The 16,153-nt window shown below is 36.0% G+C and overlaps 1 protein-coding gene across 4 annotated transcripts in view; it reads right to left on the bottom strand.

Moving 5' to 3' along the window:
- NLN (neurolysin) overlaps positions 1–16,153 on the bottom strand; it is a 36,312-nt gene that overhangs the window by 16,614 nt on the left and 3,545 nt on the right. For 3 of the 4 annotated variants that reach the window (XM_066569679.1, XM_066569677.1, XM_066569680.1), the window contains exons 2-5: positions 8,132–8,388; positions 5,725–5,873; positions 2,421–2,528; positions 131–233 (exon numbers count right to left, since the gene is read on the bottom strand). In XM_066569679.1, the coding sequence (XP_066425776.1) occupies positions 131–233; positions 2,421–2,528; positions 5,725–5,873; positions 8,132–8,388 (617 nt within the window). Of the gene's footprint in view, positions 1–130; positions 234–2,420; positions 2,529–5,724; positions 5,874–8,131; positions 8,389–12,766; positions 12,838–16,153 lie in introns of those variants that run through there. The other variant, XM_066569678.1, reaches the window with a different exon arrangement.

The raw sequence follows: 16,153 nt of genomic DNA on the forward strand, positions 1-16,153 counted from the left end.
AAAAAGGAAACAGAAAAGACTGAGAAACAGTCAGAATTTCACTTGATCTAACCATCATGCATGGGGCAAAAATCAGTTACTCCAGTAAAACTGGAAGGTTGAAAAAACAGTAACAGCAAACCCTACTCACCAAGTTCTTCCTTAGAAAATACAAGAAATGTGTTTTCCTCATTCAGGTTTTTGTTGAAGTCTATACACAGCTCATTCATTTTTTTCTTCATTGTCTTTATCTCCTGTATTTGGTATAAAGTGAACTTAGTGGAAAAACAAAAATCAAAGCTGGCAATTTTTATCTTCCACATGAATAACATTTCATTTTTTTCAGATAGACTCTTTACTAACCAACAATAAATACCAGGACTGAGCAAATAATACATTGCAGGTAGCATCATACTTCACACCCTGTCAGTCTTCTTTTTATGTTTCTTTCAGTCCTGAGCAATATTGTGACCAAGGGCTATCCCTTCAACATTTTAAACTGAGCTTAGAGAGGACTAAAGAGATTAAACAGATTCACTAAACAGTTTCATGTGCCAAAATTAAAATATTTTCTTTTATTTGAACAGCTAAATTACAATTTTATGTGTAAAAATATCCACTGAGATCAATGAGAATGAAGGGAGTTAAAAAGCATGCAACTTACTCAAAAACACTGTTTTGGAATTGTACAGGTATGGTATGACAGAAAAAAGCAGCTGCTCTCACAAGACAAAGCCATTCTAAAACCTGTTGTAAAACCCCGATAGTCCTACTTCTGAAACATTTTCTAATATATCTCATAGCAAGTTTCTACATGTTATTGTCAAGTTCAAATAAACATAGTAGTTACAAGTAAGAGAATGCACACCAAATAAAAAACTAAATGTATTTCAACTATTGTTCCCCGAGGAATTTCAAAATACCTTTTGAGGCATCAGTTATATGAAAATACACTTCAAACTACTCTCACTAGCAGAAGGATGTGGATGAAGATTGATTATTTTCTACAAAGGGTTAAGTCTATTCAACAGTCAGAAATAAAGGTCATAATATAGTCAGAAATATCACTCAGAATTTGAAGATAACTATGCTGGCATCTGTAGAATCCCAAAAGATAAGAGCTAGTGTGTATGTCTGAAACACCAATAGCAGGGTGGCTGTGGCACCAACCAAGGACTTTAGGTAACAGCAGCCAAGGACTGTTGGCAATAATATGCTGTGAGAAAGAACAAGATGTGACTGGACAAGGGGCCACACAGAGGTAGGACAGCACTCCTCTGGGACAAAGGTCTTTGATCTACCTCCTGGAGATAAGCACAGTTCAGTACAGCACAGAGAAATGAGGTGGAGAAGCAGGCACAGATTCTATGGGGGGAACAAGACCACCAAAGACCCAAAGCCCTCTGAACCCATTTCCAGCACAGTGTAAAGAACAGATTGTGCATGACAACTAATTTACATAGAAAGTGCAAAACTTTTCTCCAGGGCAAGAAAAGCTTGTCTATGAAACAGTACCCCCATCGAGGCCCAGGCAGTGCCCCTAGGACTCTGGACACCCAGGCAGCTGTATTGATGCTGGAGGCATGAATCTCACTCCCTTTCTTCTTTCTCTCTTCCCCTCTTCAACTAATTTATCTCACTGTCTTTTCCCCTTCACTCTATCCCTTTTATCCAAAACCCACTCCTATGCTAGGTCAGGGACTAATGTGCCAATTTCCATACCAAGTATATAATTTACTAATCAAAGTTTGTAAGCTTTTGCAGACCCTCTGATTTTGTTGTTCCTTTCAGCCACAAGCATCTGTATGAATCTTGGGTGCTCCCCTGCCATTAAGGGTGGGATGCCACAGCATCTCAGATACTGACAATTTTACTTCCTGACTGTCTGACAATTGCTTTCTAAGTCACTTCTCCCTTAATGAAGAAAAATTCACAGAGCGGGTTGTTTTCTCCTCTAAGCTATTTTGATTTTTTTTCAGGTCTAAAATCTTAGACACATTTTACAACATCGGTTAACTGAAACTAGTGTAGCTGAGTGATTGCCACAGTTATACATACTTTTGAATAGAAGTGTAGACTCACTAGTAGCCTTTTTGAGAGTTATCTTCCCTAGGAATCTAATTTAGGCACTTTCTACAATCGTAATATATAACACAACTTTTTCAGCGAGGCTTCTTTTAGTCTCAAGGCTATGAAGTGATGCAGACCACCTCTATCTACTGTGTATCATGGATGTCTATCAAATTAGTTTAAAAACCTTCAAGTGATTGAAGTTTAAAGGATGTAAGTATCTGGAAGTAAGAAGAGTTAAGATTAGAGCAGTAATTCAGCAGATCCAAAAGCATGAAGTTCAAATATATGCTTAGTACACCTAACTAACCATAAACTCATCCCTTCAACTGTTGGTAATATTATTTTATAAAAAAATAGTCCATATTTACTTTCCGCACTTCTTTAGGAAGATGGAGTCCGTTTCTTCTCCCCACTTGAACAGATTTCTCTAGATATCGCTTTGTTTCAGGCTTCACATTTTCAAGATCACAGGTTTGCTGAAATGACAGTATAAAATAATTGAATTTATAATATTCAAGCATTAGAAGGGTTTCAACAGAGTTGCTCTTGAGAACACGGTCATATTAAAAAAGGGAACATCCTGGATTTTAATGTGAAGAACTCCAACAAAACAGTTACCTTACACAATAATATTCTTGTATTAATATAGAATGCTTTAAAAATAATATTATTTTACGAAGTGTCTCAGCACATTTACATGCTGTCATAATGGTAAGCCCTTTCAGTTTACAGTATAGTGTACTTAAGCTTCTTCTGTAGAGATATTTTTCATTTACATAGTTGAAGAAAATCAGTACTATAACACTGTACCCTAAAAGTCTGAGGATTGAAGAAAAACCCCAAAAGATTAGAAGTGTCACTTTGGGACATCAGATGGCATAAAATTTGAGCATATTTGTCTTCTCCAGAACCAAGCTTCAGTGACAAAAATAAAACAGTATCACAGAAAATTCTGAGTTGGAAGGGACGAACAAGGACCATCATCTTGAAAGTACTGCACACATGAAATTTTGGAACTCTCAAAACTTTCAGAATTGTCATGGTTGAGGATTTTATATACCATTTCATAGTGGTTTTGGAGAACCTTGCTAATTTATTCCAGGAAGAAACCTTCAGACAGAGTAAGAAACAAAGCCTACTTAGAATTTCACAAACAAAACCTGAAGCAGCTCTTTACATCAGGCTCCCCTGAGGGCATGTGGGTGGAGCAGACTGGCAACATTCTTAAGCATGCCCCTACTAGTCAGCATGTGCACGTTAGGTGTTACAAAATTTAAAACTATAGTTTCACTACCAAATTCACCTTTATTCCAAGTTTCAAATCTCAAAATACAAGTTTTTCAAAGAATAAAATATGGAGCATATTCAAAAGCGTAATTTTATGAAGAAATTTCCCCCCCTAATGTATGGGGAAAAGAAAGTAACTATATTATTTTAATAGTTTCTTGAATTAAATGTAAAAACCTCAATCATTTTCCTCCACCAACAGCTCTTAAATTAAGCATAATTTAGAAGGAGTACTGTTGTTAACTTAGAAAACTTTAGTCCCCGTTAAGGGGAGCTAAAGCATTCTGCAAGTCACTGAGGTCAAGCAGATTTGCTCATCTCTTAGTATGTTGTGTTATAAATAACATGGAAGTGTGAGGGCCCCTCATTCTCCTCACCCCAATATAATCTGGCCCCCTGAAAGATCATGAAAATAAATTAATCTACCTGAATTATTAAATCACCAGTGAGGCCATGAAAAGCCTGATTTAATCCAATTGTTTACTGCTTTTTTGAATTGGTGAATAATTTCAGCCGAAATCTGAATTCTGTTTGTGGAAGTTCTTTATTCATGTTCTTGGAGCCTGACTTTTTAACTGAGAGTTTCTAACAGGAGGAGGTGTTAGAAATTTAGCAAAAATTTACAATAACTTTATGATTTGGAAATACAAGTATTTGACCAGTCTGGCACTACTGGAAATTTCATGTTTGCTTGAGAGCAAAACTCTTACTAGTTTAACAGTTATTAGAAGTGGATATATACTCAGAAGTTGCATCTCTGGCAAACTAATGTTAAAACATGTTTGCATGCTGCAGTTAAGAAAAATTTCTAAAAAACTTAAACGGAGACTTAAGCAAAAATTCTAACTGTTATAAAGGTCAAAGACTGCTGCAAGGGAAAGTGAAATAAGAAAACACCAAATGAGAAAAAAAAATTAAGAGAGTAATAGTAGTGAGTAACAGCAATCAGTTTTCACTACCTACTGTCAGACAGTACTGTAAATTAAAAATAGAGAGATACACAGATATGTTAGGTTAGTCATCAGTGTATCTGTGCATTCTCCAGTGGAGGGTGGGGAAAATCACAATAGATATTACATACAAATCAAGCCATTCAATTACTAGCAACTGAGAGGGGAAGAAGAAAAAATCAACATAAAATACAGAAGAGAAAAAAATCAACACAAGGCACCATCTGCCAACACACCACAGAACATACTCAGAATAGGTTATTATATACTTCCACAAATATGTAGCAAGAATATCCAGCTCAAGGAGAACACTTGAAAATTTCCCTGGAAAACACAGCAAAAGAAGGGAATGGTAACGGAAGGCAATTTAGTATGGCTCTGCAAGTACTATTCTAATTCCCGCTCAAGCCTGAAAAAAACAAAAATGGTGACTCCAAGAAACAGGGCTCCAGTATTTTATGAGTGTTACAAGAATATTAAAAATCAGTGGTGTTGAGAGGAAAAAATCATATATAAAACATAGAAAAATATATATTTTTTTGTTATCACATTAGGATAGCATCCTTGCATTATCCATTACACTTATAAGAAAATTATTACTAAACATCACAAGACACATTGGAACAAAATCAAATATTCTTTCTGATATAACCAAATATTCTTTATTTGAGCTACAAAATAAGCAGTACAAACAAAGAATATGAGATACCTATAGGTGATCAATTAAAAGAGAAGCTAAATAGAAACACAAAAAGGACAGAAGCTGGTTCAACACTAAATGCATCTTTTAACATAGTTTTATTTTGAAGCTGAAGAAACAGATGAAGAAGAGGATAGAATATAATTGTCTATAACTAGCTGATCAAAAGAGGTAATTTCAGAGGTCAATACCTGTTCTCATAACCTACATAATCTGTTCTCATTAACCTACATAATCTGTTCTCATTAACCTACATAACTTAAAACAACTTTTAAATTTAAAATTCTCAACTTTTTTAATAAAGCAGAATTTTGGACACAAATTCAAAAGCAATATAAGATAATGTAAGTGCTGTACTCCCTCTTTTCTTCCCTCCCTCTTGGAACAAGCTCAGCCAGTAGATAACAAAAAAATTTTTTCCTAATAGGTTTGCCTCTTTTAGTTTAGATTCCTTGTATAAGTTTTTTGGAAGACTAGACAAAAGTCAAAGCTTTGCATTGGAGAGCAAGCATTGCAATGGAGAGAGAAAGATACACAGATCTAGATATGAGAGGCAAAGAGTAGGAACAGCACGATACAGTGTTTTCTGATGTACAGCAGTGTCCCACTGGAAAGATTTTAGTGGCACAGACACAGAAGAAACATAAAGTTATTTTGAAAAGCATTGTGTATGCCAAATAATTTTAGATAAATTTAGATAAATGTCACAACTTATGCAGACATATTGTTATTTACCTGTAAATAAACAATCTTCTGAAACACGTCTTCTCTCATGCTCATCTCCACATCAAAATTTGACAGTTTTTTGTCAGCTTCTGTACTTGCTAAGCGTATCTCTTTGTCAGGGGAGACGTGCTGGGGAAAATCCAACATGCTTCTTTCCACTGTTTAAATAAGAGGCAATGAACACAGAAGGATAGACATGCTTTCAGGATAAGGAGCTTTCCCTCTTCTGTCATTTATAAAAGACATAAGATAAAAGTATCCAAAGCAATCTGACACATATAGCAAATAAAGTGATTACATGTAATATAAAGGAAGGACAAAACCACACCCCATTATAACACATAAATATTTTACAGAAGATTTATAAACCCCAAGTCTAATTATCTCATCATCTTCTACAAAATCAGCTGAATGGTATATAAAAACATTAGAAAGGCTTCAACTTCCAACAGTCATGTAAGTGTAGACTGACGTTTCATAGCTGACACAGATGCTTCCATGTTAGCATTTAAAGTCAGAAGCTCTGGATGTTTCAAATATGCCCATCTGTCCTGAAGTTATTTTTACATTGTTATGAGCACAGTGTCAAATCCCCATGTACTGCACTCTTCTGTGTTTAAGAAGAAATAACATGGCAAACAGGGAAGATGCTGTCTGTGCATTCTGAACTTCTAGAGATTGGAAGCTGAGTAATACTACTTTTTTAGAATATACTTTTGAGATTAAGTAAATCCTTGCTATTAAGGGAATATTACATCTTACAATGACATTGAATAGAAATCCTAAAATACAAATGAATCTCTTAATTAAAAATCAAATTACAATGTCTCTACCATCTACCTTTCAAAAAGTAGATTTTAGAGTAACAACATATTAGGTTGATTTAAAGCTTTGTAATTTTATGTGATATGCAGTCATTTTATCAATCTCCGAGACAGAGTCAGAAATGCAATCATGGGCATGTGATTCTTCTTGAAGTTCACAGGAAACTTGCCCCTTTGCCTCCTGCCCTTATGCAAAGATGTTTCAAAACTATAAACTGAGTTTTGGCAGCTTCCAAGTATAATTTAAAGTCTATTGTCATCTCTGTCTTTTTGGATAATGAGCTGTAGTTACTGAGGTAGGTCTTTATGTGAAAAGAACACACGGATCTTAAATTCCAAGTTTCTTTTGGAAGTCTTGCTGTGGTAACACATCCCTCTCAGATGCCATGGGCTGTTTCACAGCAGGTCATGATAATTTCATATACAGCTTTGAAGATTAGCATTAAAAGCTTAAATGTGACCCACTATTGCAATAGTACGTAGTGAAAAACGTGCAACTTCCATCAAGTCTTGGTGGCTGTGCTGAAAAGCTGATGACCAATGTTTTCTGAGTCAAACACAGATTTTCCTTCTGTAAATCTCTGTGGTGAAAAGATTTACAATAATTATACCAAATTGGTATTTTGGTATAACTAACACTGAAGCTGGCAGCAGGCTTTTTTTTGAAAATTACTGTCTTTCTGAGTATGCCAGAATAAATTCCAGCCAATTCACTGTATGCGCAATTTAAATTAATGTGAAATCCAGACTAATATTACAGTATAATCATTTGAGACGCCAACTGTGCTTTTTTGCTAGTCAAAGATTTTGCTCCCAGCCAAGGTGGCTGTTTCTAGCACCTGTGTGGCTAATGTACATTTTTTTAGAGTATTAAAAGAATTTGACATCTATTACACGCACTGTTTTATAAATAATGCAGCCACCACCTGAAAGGTCTTTCTCAATGAAGATATGCAATATGCAGTTTGTATTCTACTTATCTCCTTTGACAATTATTACCAAATTAATGGAATGACCTGTGTTTGACCATTAAAACCCACCCACATATTGGTATGGCTTGATAATTCATTCAGACTAATCTAGATGTGACTGTATGACCAATATCTCCCTGGATTCTTCAAGACCTCAGAGGCCACAATTTAAATGTGAGCCAAGTAAAGAAGTCTTCTTTCAATAGCACATTCAAAATTTCCTCATCATCACATTTTCTCCCCTAGCAGTTTATCAACGTTTCCATTACTCCATTCAACTTGCTTGTGTCGGATCTGCAGTGTCTGAAAAAAGCACTGCTTACCACGTGTAATGCACGACACATACCACAGACACTGCAGCCCTCACTGCTGCAGTGTCCCCTGGCAGCTGCACAGGGCTGGAAATGTAACTGTGTGGCGCTTTACTTGTAAAACCAAAACAGGTGACTAATGCAGGCCTCTGGGAGGTCCTGAAAGATTATGGACTCTTGAGAGGCCTCTACACATTCCACACAAGAACAGCAGGGATCAAAATTGGAAGCAACAACTATTTTTTCTCAGTGCTTCCTTATGTGCAGATGGAATGCCTTATGCAAAGAAATATAGAAAACACATGCTAACCTGCATATTCCACTTCTATATCTGCCAAAGCCCGTATGGTATTTTCATGTGTTACTTCTTCAATTTCAAGCATCCCAATGCTGTCATATACATGTTTTGTCTTCCTGATAAGCTCTTCTGTTCTTGTTCTAATTTCCTCTGGTGACAGGTCCCATCTCAAAAGGTTTCGTCCTGCTGCTATGTATGAAGAAGCCTTGAGCTGGCTAGTAATTTCTGCTCCTAATGTCATTCTCAACACAAGCCGTGGCCCAATGGACCTGAAAGTATAAAAATTATCTTTACATAGCAAGATTCCAGTTCAAGAGACACTTTACAGTAAACATTAAAAAACCAGCATCAGAATATTTTTAGAAGGAGGAACAAAGTCCTTTTTAGAGCTGTTATCTTTATCAATTAAGTCCAATTTTAAAATAAATCTGTCTTCTATCTTTTTTATTTAGAGTATGACTAAGTGCAAACAGGGACAAAAAATTTGGTATTGACAAAACCATACAGATTAAATTATGACTCAATCTTCTAAGGAAAACAGCACTGCAGTTACTGGAACTCTACAGAAATAGATAGTACCAACATTTTTGAAGTAAAGAATAAAACCCACATAGTGATTTGTAGATGACAAAGAACAATAACTGCAAAGTTGCACAAAATAAGACATAAAAACATCACTTGATTGTATTCATAATAGCAAATAATTTTATATTTATGCAGGATTTCTCGACATAATCAGCATGGGAGGAAACCTAGTTGCTACTCATCTGCAAATTTATTCCTTCAATTGTGTTGGATTTTAAATAGGCAGTTTCACTCTTTTACCAGAAGAGGTACATTCCTTTACTATGATTTATGTATTAATAATCTATCAACTATAGTTCTAATCAACTGTATTTCAGCTTCTTTAAAATCAAGCTTGCATTCAAGTAGTCAAACTTGCTACATTTTTTACTATCATACTACCAGGAGGATCCATGACTGTCAGAGACTTACTATCTGTCTTCCTATTTCAGCTACATAATTAAAAAAAAAATCACAGGTTGTTATGGTAATAATGACAACTTAAAATTTTCAACAATAACTAAAGAAATACACAGAGATCTTGCTAATAAAGGGATGTTTTCTTCACACTGTTTTACATTAAGTAACCTTTTCTCTTAACACTACCCTTTGTACCTGTATTGATTTTATTGTAAAATCTGTGCAAAAGTGCACAGAGAGTTTTTGACATACAATGCAGGGAACATGCATAAAAGACAGCCAATTTTAGCCTGAAGGCATAACAAAGCAGAAGAATGAAATGCCAACAAACTGAGAAGGCTGCATGCAGGTCTTCTGTTTGAAGGAAGGCAAAACTTTTTGTCAAAAGTCTTACAATTCTATAACAGAATTTCTCCAGAAATAGCCTAACCAAAATTATTTGATGCAAGACAAAAACAAAAGACAACATTTCTACCTATGCTTTATGTTGAAACTTTATTTTCCTTATTACTACAGATTCTTCAGATCTTTCCATTCCAATGTAGATAAGTTGTTTATTTTTCCCTTTAGTGGCATACAGGAAGATCTGTGTCCAGATTATTGACAATTTCACTTTGAAAATGAAGTGTGAATAAAGAACGTTTGTTCCACCTCTGTTCTTCTTCTCTGATACCAATTGAGTTTTGGCACTAGGGCTTTAGTGGACTACTGAAACTTTGACTTTCAGATAAAAGTTTAGGATAAATTAAGCTGCTGTCATGAAAGCAAAAGCTTAAGTAATAAGATTCTCAGAATGCGTTCGTTTCCCATCCCCAAAATCTACTGAAATCTACCCTGAATCTACAAATCCATTAAAGAACAGTACTTCATTAAGTCACAAACAGATTCTCAGTGGACTGCCCTGTATACACATTGCTACAAAGGTCTGGTAAAACCTCTTGGGAGGTAAAGGGAAGCTCCTCAGAAATAGGCTCATGGCTCTGAACTCTACCCCACACCACCCACACCCAAGAACACGAGGAAGACTACACAGTGTTTCACACTGAAGTCAAAATAAAAGTAAAGTGGAGTCAAAGGAAAACAACAGCCTGAGTAACAAAAAGTATGCTAAAGTGAAGGATACTAAGCAGATATTATTTTTAAAGAGAACCTATTGCTTTCAGTCATTCAGTATCTTCACCTAGAAATTTAGACAATACAGCCCTGCCTCTGACCAACTGCATATCTGCAAACACTAAAACAGTCACAGCACTAACATATTACATCAATTTCAGTGTGTGCAATAAGATTTATTAATAATTAAAGTTGGACTGAACTGAAGTTCATGAACTGGAATGTAGGGTCTCAGATTACCAGAGAACACTATTTTTAAATACTGAAAAAAGATGCCACCCGATTTTCTTAGTATATTGGTTAGCTTAATTAAGACATATACCTATAAATTTGAGAGCTGTAAAAATTATTGGCATAAATACCAGCAAGTTGTTCACTACCTGTTAGAAACAGGAAAACACAGGACTGCCCAGTTTTGAAATGCTGAAACCTTGTTTGTTCTGTTGATAGGAAGATGCAGGCATTTATGTAGATCAAAAAATGAAATTGTATCACTGAGGGAACCTTTAACTTCCCAGATATATAACTGGAATATAAGTTCTATTAATAATTCTAAGAACCAGATGCAACAGCGAAGAGTTTTCTTCAAACACTGAACCAAGCAGGTACAAATATTATTTTAGACTAGCTTTTGGTAAACAGCACCAACATTACAGAACGCCCAACTACTGCTTGCACTGAGCAATCAAAAGTTGATTCAGTTTAAATTAGATGGAAAGATGTTGCCTTGCATAGGCTGTTGCTAATGCCTGAACTGTTTGGTTCAAGCTGTTTCAGCTATCACACTCAGTTTTCTCTGGTGTAGAGCAGAACACTAGAGAACAAGCCTGGGTTAAGGCTCACATCCAGCAACAGCACTGCCTTAAGACATTTCTGTCAGTGTTCCTTCCTCTGTTGCTCATTTCTGCCTCTGTACTTCACTCCATCAATGGCGTCAGCACAACTGTTGGCTACAGTCAGAAAATATTCAGGACAGCATATAAGTGAAAAATAAAGTGGACCAAAAACATCCAGGGGTGACAGCTTTTTGCCAGGTAATTGCCCTTTTGATGAGTGACTTCAAAACAGCTGTGTTGGCCTAAACAAAATGTCAGTAAAGTAAAAAGTGTCAGCAGCAACCTAAATTTTCACTACTGCCAGAAACACTTACAAAATCATGAATATAGTCTAGCAAAGAGAGTCTCAAGATGATTGCTGTCATTAAGCATACCACTTTAATGTCCTAAAGTAAAAAGAGCTATTGATGCAAAGAGGCAATACAGGCATAAGAACAAATTAGACTAAATTGGTCAGGAATACATGAAAGCTGGAATTGCAACAGACATATATAAGCATCAGAGCAGTGAGACTCTGAAAGAGATGTCCAGTAAGTCCCAGCAAGTCTATTTATAACATGGTGCTTGACTGGCTTATAAAATGTATTAGGTTACTTGGTTACCTAAGGTAGCATGGGACTACATTTGATCACCCCAAATGCCCTTCCAGTTCCTGCATTCCAGGTCCTTCAAAATTAACACAACTTTATTTATATTGCATTTTTGTAGTAAATATCTAACTGGCCTCTATTGACAACTTGCACTGGCTTTTTTCTGGGGTGATCCCCATGGCATCTAATAATGCCAATGGAATGACATACAGGGCCGACTGAAATATTTTATGCATTTGTGCAGTGCTTCATCCATTTAGGAGAACAGCAGAACAAAGGCTTCATTTGGACTTTCAGTTATAACAAAGATTATTACAGACACAGCTGTTTTCACAAATTATGGTGAAAACATAATTTGTGAAACCAGCTAATCTGCCAATCTCAGCACTAAGAATGGTATTTTCTACCAAAAGCAGAATAAGTTGAATAACACTTAAAAACTTAGTAGCTACTTCTAAAAAAGGTTTTTAAAGAAGAAAGCAAAGCTTCTAAATCGCAGGCTGCAATAATTGCAGAATGCCAGGTTATTTCTTCCACCAAAAAATCTACAATTTGATTACTTGCTGCTTCTGGACAATAGAAATTTGATTTGATTTTACAAAGGAGAAGAACCTTTATAATACTCCATTACAGCAATACAGTGGCCACCATCACTGCTGCAAAGACAAACAATGCAATTGAATTTACAGACTTATTTTTAACTTGTGCAATATCTTAAACATTTATGTAAGTCTGGTTTTGCTTAGAAAAATTTTCCATGACTGAAATGTGTGTCAAGCAGCCTTTTGTTAGCATGTTCCATTAACACTGTTAAAATAAAACAAGAAAGCCACAATCTGTGAAGAAGCAGCAGGGAGACACAGCACCAGCTTTAGAAAATACAGACAAAAGCTAAGATGCTCCTACTACTGAGAATCATTATATAATATAGTCAAAATTTAAGCCTGCTATCCCATTTAAGTCTGATTACAAAATGATAGTTTTAATTCCATCAAAGACTTTTTAATGGCACTTTCAGTTTTCAAATTAATCTTCACTTGAACAGTATTAGTTACAATGACAAGTATAATTTTACAGAGTGAAGTAAATGAACTAACGTATTTTTGGGAAAAATATATACAGACCAATTTATTGTACTCGCAAATACATTTGACAGTTCCATGTAGCCACACAAAAATCAGGGTACATTGGATTCATGCAGAATGGAAAACTGTATTGTCTCCTGACAAAAGAGAATAACAGCATCAGAAAGTGAAGTGAGAGCCAAGATTTCAAAAAGAGAGAAAGACAGAGGACTGTGTGTGTGTGTGTGAGAGAGAGAGCAAATTCAGATTATTTAGTCATCAAGTTCTTAAATATTCTAATACAAATAAATACAATTAAGTCTTTCTTGCTGGACCTTCAGAGGACATTCCTATGGATATGAGTAAGATCGGATTTGCAAATCACAACTAATGCCATAAACAACTATTTCAATCAGCAACATACAGTATGAAAAATGATGGAGTTCAAATTCGAGAGAAACATTTTGGTCTTTCTATTCTTTGAAACAGCATATCTTAGCTAAACAACACTTCCTGGTCTTCCAGGCTGCAGGAGAAGCAGTGCTGCATGCTGGAAAGCAGCACTGTGTATCTGAAGACTGTACCCACTAGATACCTGCAAATCAATACCCACAGGGGCTCAAGGTTCTGACTCCACCTAGCGGCCTCACCAAAATGAAAACCAAAAAACTAGACACGCCCTACTAATAATAGGCAATAAAAAAACCTGACAGTTTGCCTCAGGACAAGCTATTTGCTACTTGAGTACCATGCCATACATCAGTATTTCTCTGGAAGTCAGAGTCAAATGGTACCAAATATATAGAAATGACAGCAGACAGGCATGGTTTAAGTAAACTTTTTAACAGTCAAGCCTCACATGAAATGGAATTTAAAAAAAAATTAAATGAAATTAAAAAGGATTTCAAAACCAAATGTCAATTCAACAGCATCTAATAAAATGTACAGTACCATTGGTCTGTTTCACAGGATGAGCTTTATGAAAATTTAACAGGCTAAAATATTAATATTATTTAGAGATCCTTAGTTTTTGCTTGAATTTAAAATATACTTTCATATTACTTTAAGTTTTGATGCACAACTTTAGACAAGAACTGACTGTGTTGACTGTGTACCTTATAGAAAAGCAATGACAAAATCAACCAAAATAAGATAACTGGGTGGTACAGGGTAAAACAACAACGGGGAAAAAAAAAATCCAAGACAGAACCAGCAGAGTTACATGGCTCAAAGTTAATCACAGGGCAACATTATTTCAGCTAAGCCAAAGGAATGAAACTAAAACCCTTCAATATATCACTTCTTCCTGCCAGACAAACACATATGAAGTCCTTTTTCCATTTCACTTCTCAGTCCTCTCATCTGTCTGGCTCTTAACAGTATATGCAACAGTGAATACATGCCTTGAATTCCTGGGCCATTTTCCTTGGAAAAGTATTTGGCTCTGTGTCATAACTGTGTTTGGCACAGACAGATCTTACTGTAGCAAAACGATAGCATGTTTAGTACTTCCTAATTTTAAGTCCCATAATGGCCATTAGAAACTGATTTTTAAAGCTGCATTTGAAGAAACAGAAAACCTAGCAGCTTTTGACACTAAACCTTAATTTTGCCACACCTTTCAGAAAAAAGAAATTCTCTGCGCCTGAGTTCACTGTACAGTCAACATTAACTGTACTTTTAGCCCTTCCAGTCTAAATGAGCAAGTCAAAAAAACCTACAAGTCATACAAACCTTTAAAAACCTTTATTAATACATTCATTACCCTCAGTGCTCATGACTTTACTATCTGACAAATGTTTACTGGTTTTCCAACAGAATTAACATCAGAAAACTAACTGAAAAGGTGCTCTATGGCAGCTAACAAAAAGCCCAGACCTTAAGTAGGAACTAAACCAGTGTACTCAAACATGACACAACTTACTTATTTCTTCTCCCCGTTTCCTCCAACAGTCTTTAAACAAAAGGAATTTGGAAACTGGTCTGATTTGCTTTCATATATGGAGGTGATTTCCACACAGTAGTCTGCAGTAGAACACACAGAAATGCTAGGGTATGGTTTCTGCAGTGCCTGATCTCTAAAATTATGGTATCCATGGTTTTAGGGAAAAAACCAGAACAAAACCCAACAACCAATGAACCAAATAAAAAAACCCCAACATACCCTAAAAACCAAACCACAAATTACTAGTACTACTAATTTAGGTTCCACAGCATTCTGTGAACTGTATCCATTGCGTGTCACAGCAAACCTCCACCAAAGTAACTCGCTTGCAGGATCTCAGGAAAGAATATTCTTACCAACACTTGCACACAGTAATTGTACTATACTGAGTCTGAGGCACAAGGCATTAACTGAGGTTGTCTTATTGTTTGGTTCTACTGTCAGGTCAACTGTGGAAACACAGTGGGAAAAAAATTGCTTTTAAGGTCCTACAGCTCTCTCAGATGCTTCTGCATAAACGTGTATTTCCATCATGAAAGCCATAAACAGCAAGTGCAGGCTGTTTAGTGCAAACAACACACTCCCAGGATAGCTCAGTAGTTGAATGCAACTAGTTAATGCATGAGAAACAGCTTGTTGACTCTATCTGTAAAAGAGCTGGTGCTGCAGGACAGAGAAAAATACTGGGAGTTTGTAAACGCTTTCTCTGATTGATAGCCAGTGCTAATCAGTACAGCCCCTTCCATGGAAATATGCTTTGGCTTCTCACTAATCTTGTCTCATACAGTCAAAGCAATGAGAAATGTTCCCTTGCCATCTCTAGTAAGTCAAAAAACTGTGTCTTCACAGCAGATAATGACCTACTGTGCCTTACTTGCTTACCACCTTAAATCAGTCTTCCTATCTCTTTGGGCAGACAGTGCATTATGAACATGCCATGTTCACTTCAGTGCTTCCAAAATCCCAAACAGCTTGCTCAACACCACAAATTAGGAAGAAAATGGAGCCTGCTTTCTTCTCTGGCTTTTGAGTGAAAAGTGATTTAGTAACACTGTGCTTCACAGGCTGGTTACAGGTCATGTGAAATATTGTTTCACCACAATTAATATGGCAAAGAACTTTGCTTATTTAACTTTCCACCGAAGAAATAAAAAGTGTCTGTTAGAGATGGTACGAAAAACACAAGTGCCCAGTAATATTTTGCTCAGAAACAAGTAAAACCACCACCATACTCACCTCACCTTCTCTAAACACAGACATTTACCAAAAAAGAGTCTCCTCTTCAGAGAAAAATTCAGACTCAAAAATCTATAGTTCAGTTAATATCATCTATTTTATTTCTACAGATCATTGACCAAAAGGTCCTAAAGAAACTATGTTGTTGTGGGATGAGAAGGTAGGTCCTCTTGCAGGTAAATTGTTATAAAAATTAGGCTGGTAAAAATGGCTGCTTATTTTTCTGAATGGAACTGTGTGACCTGTCGAAGCCTGGAAGGTTCCAT

The sequence above is a fragment of the Molothrus aeneus genome, chromosome Z (assembly GCF_037042795.1).
Source record: "Molothrus aeneus isolate 106 chromosome Z, BPBGC_Maene_1.0, whole genome shotgun sequence".
Lineage (NCBI taxonomy): Eukaryota > Metazoa > Chordata > Aves > Passeriformes > Icteridae > Molothrus > Molothrus aeneus.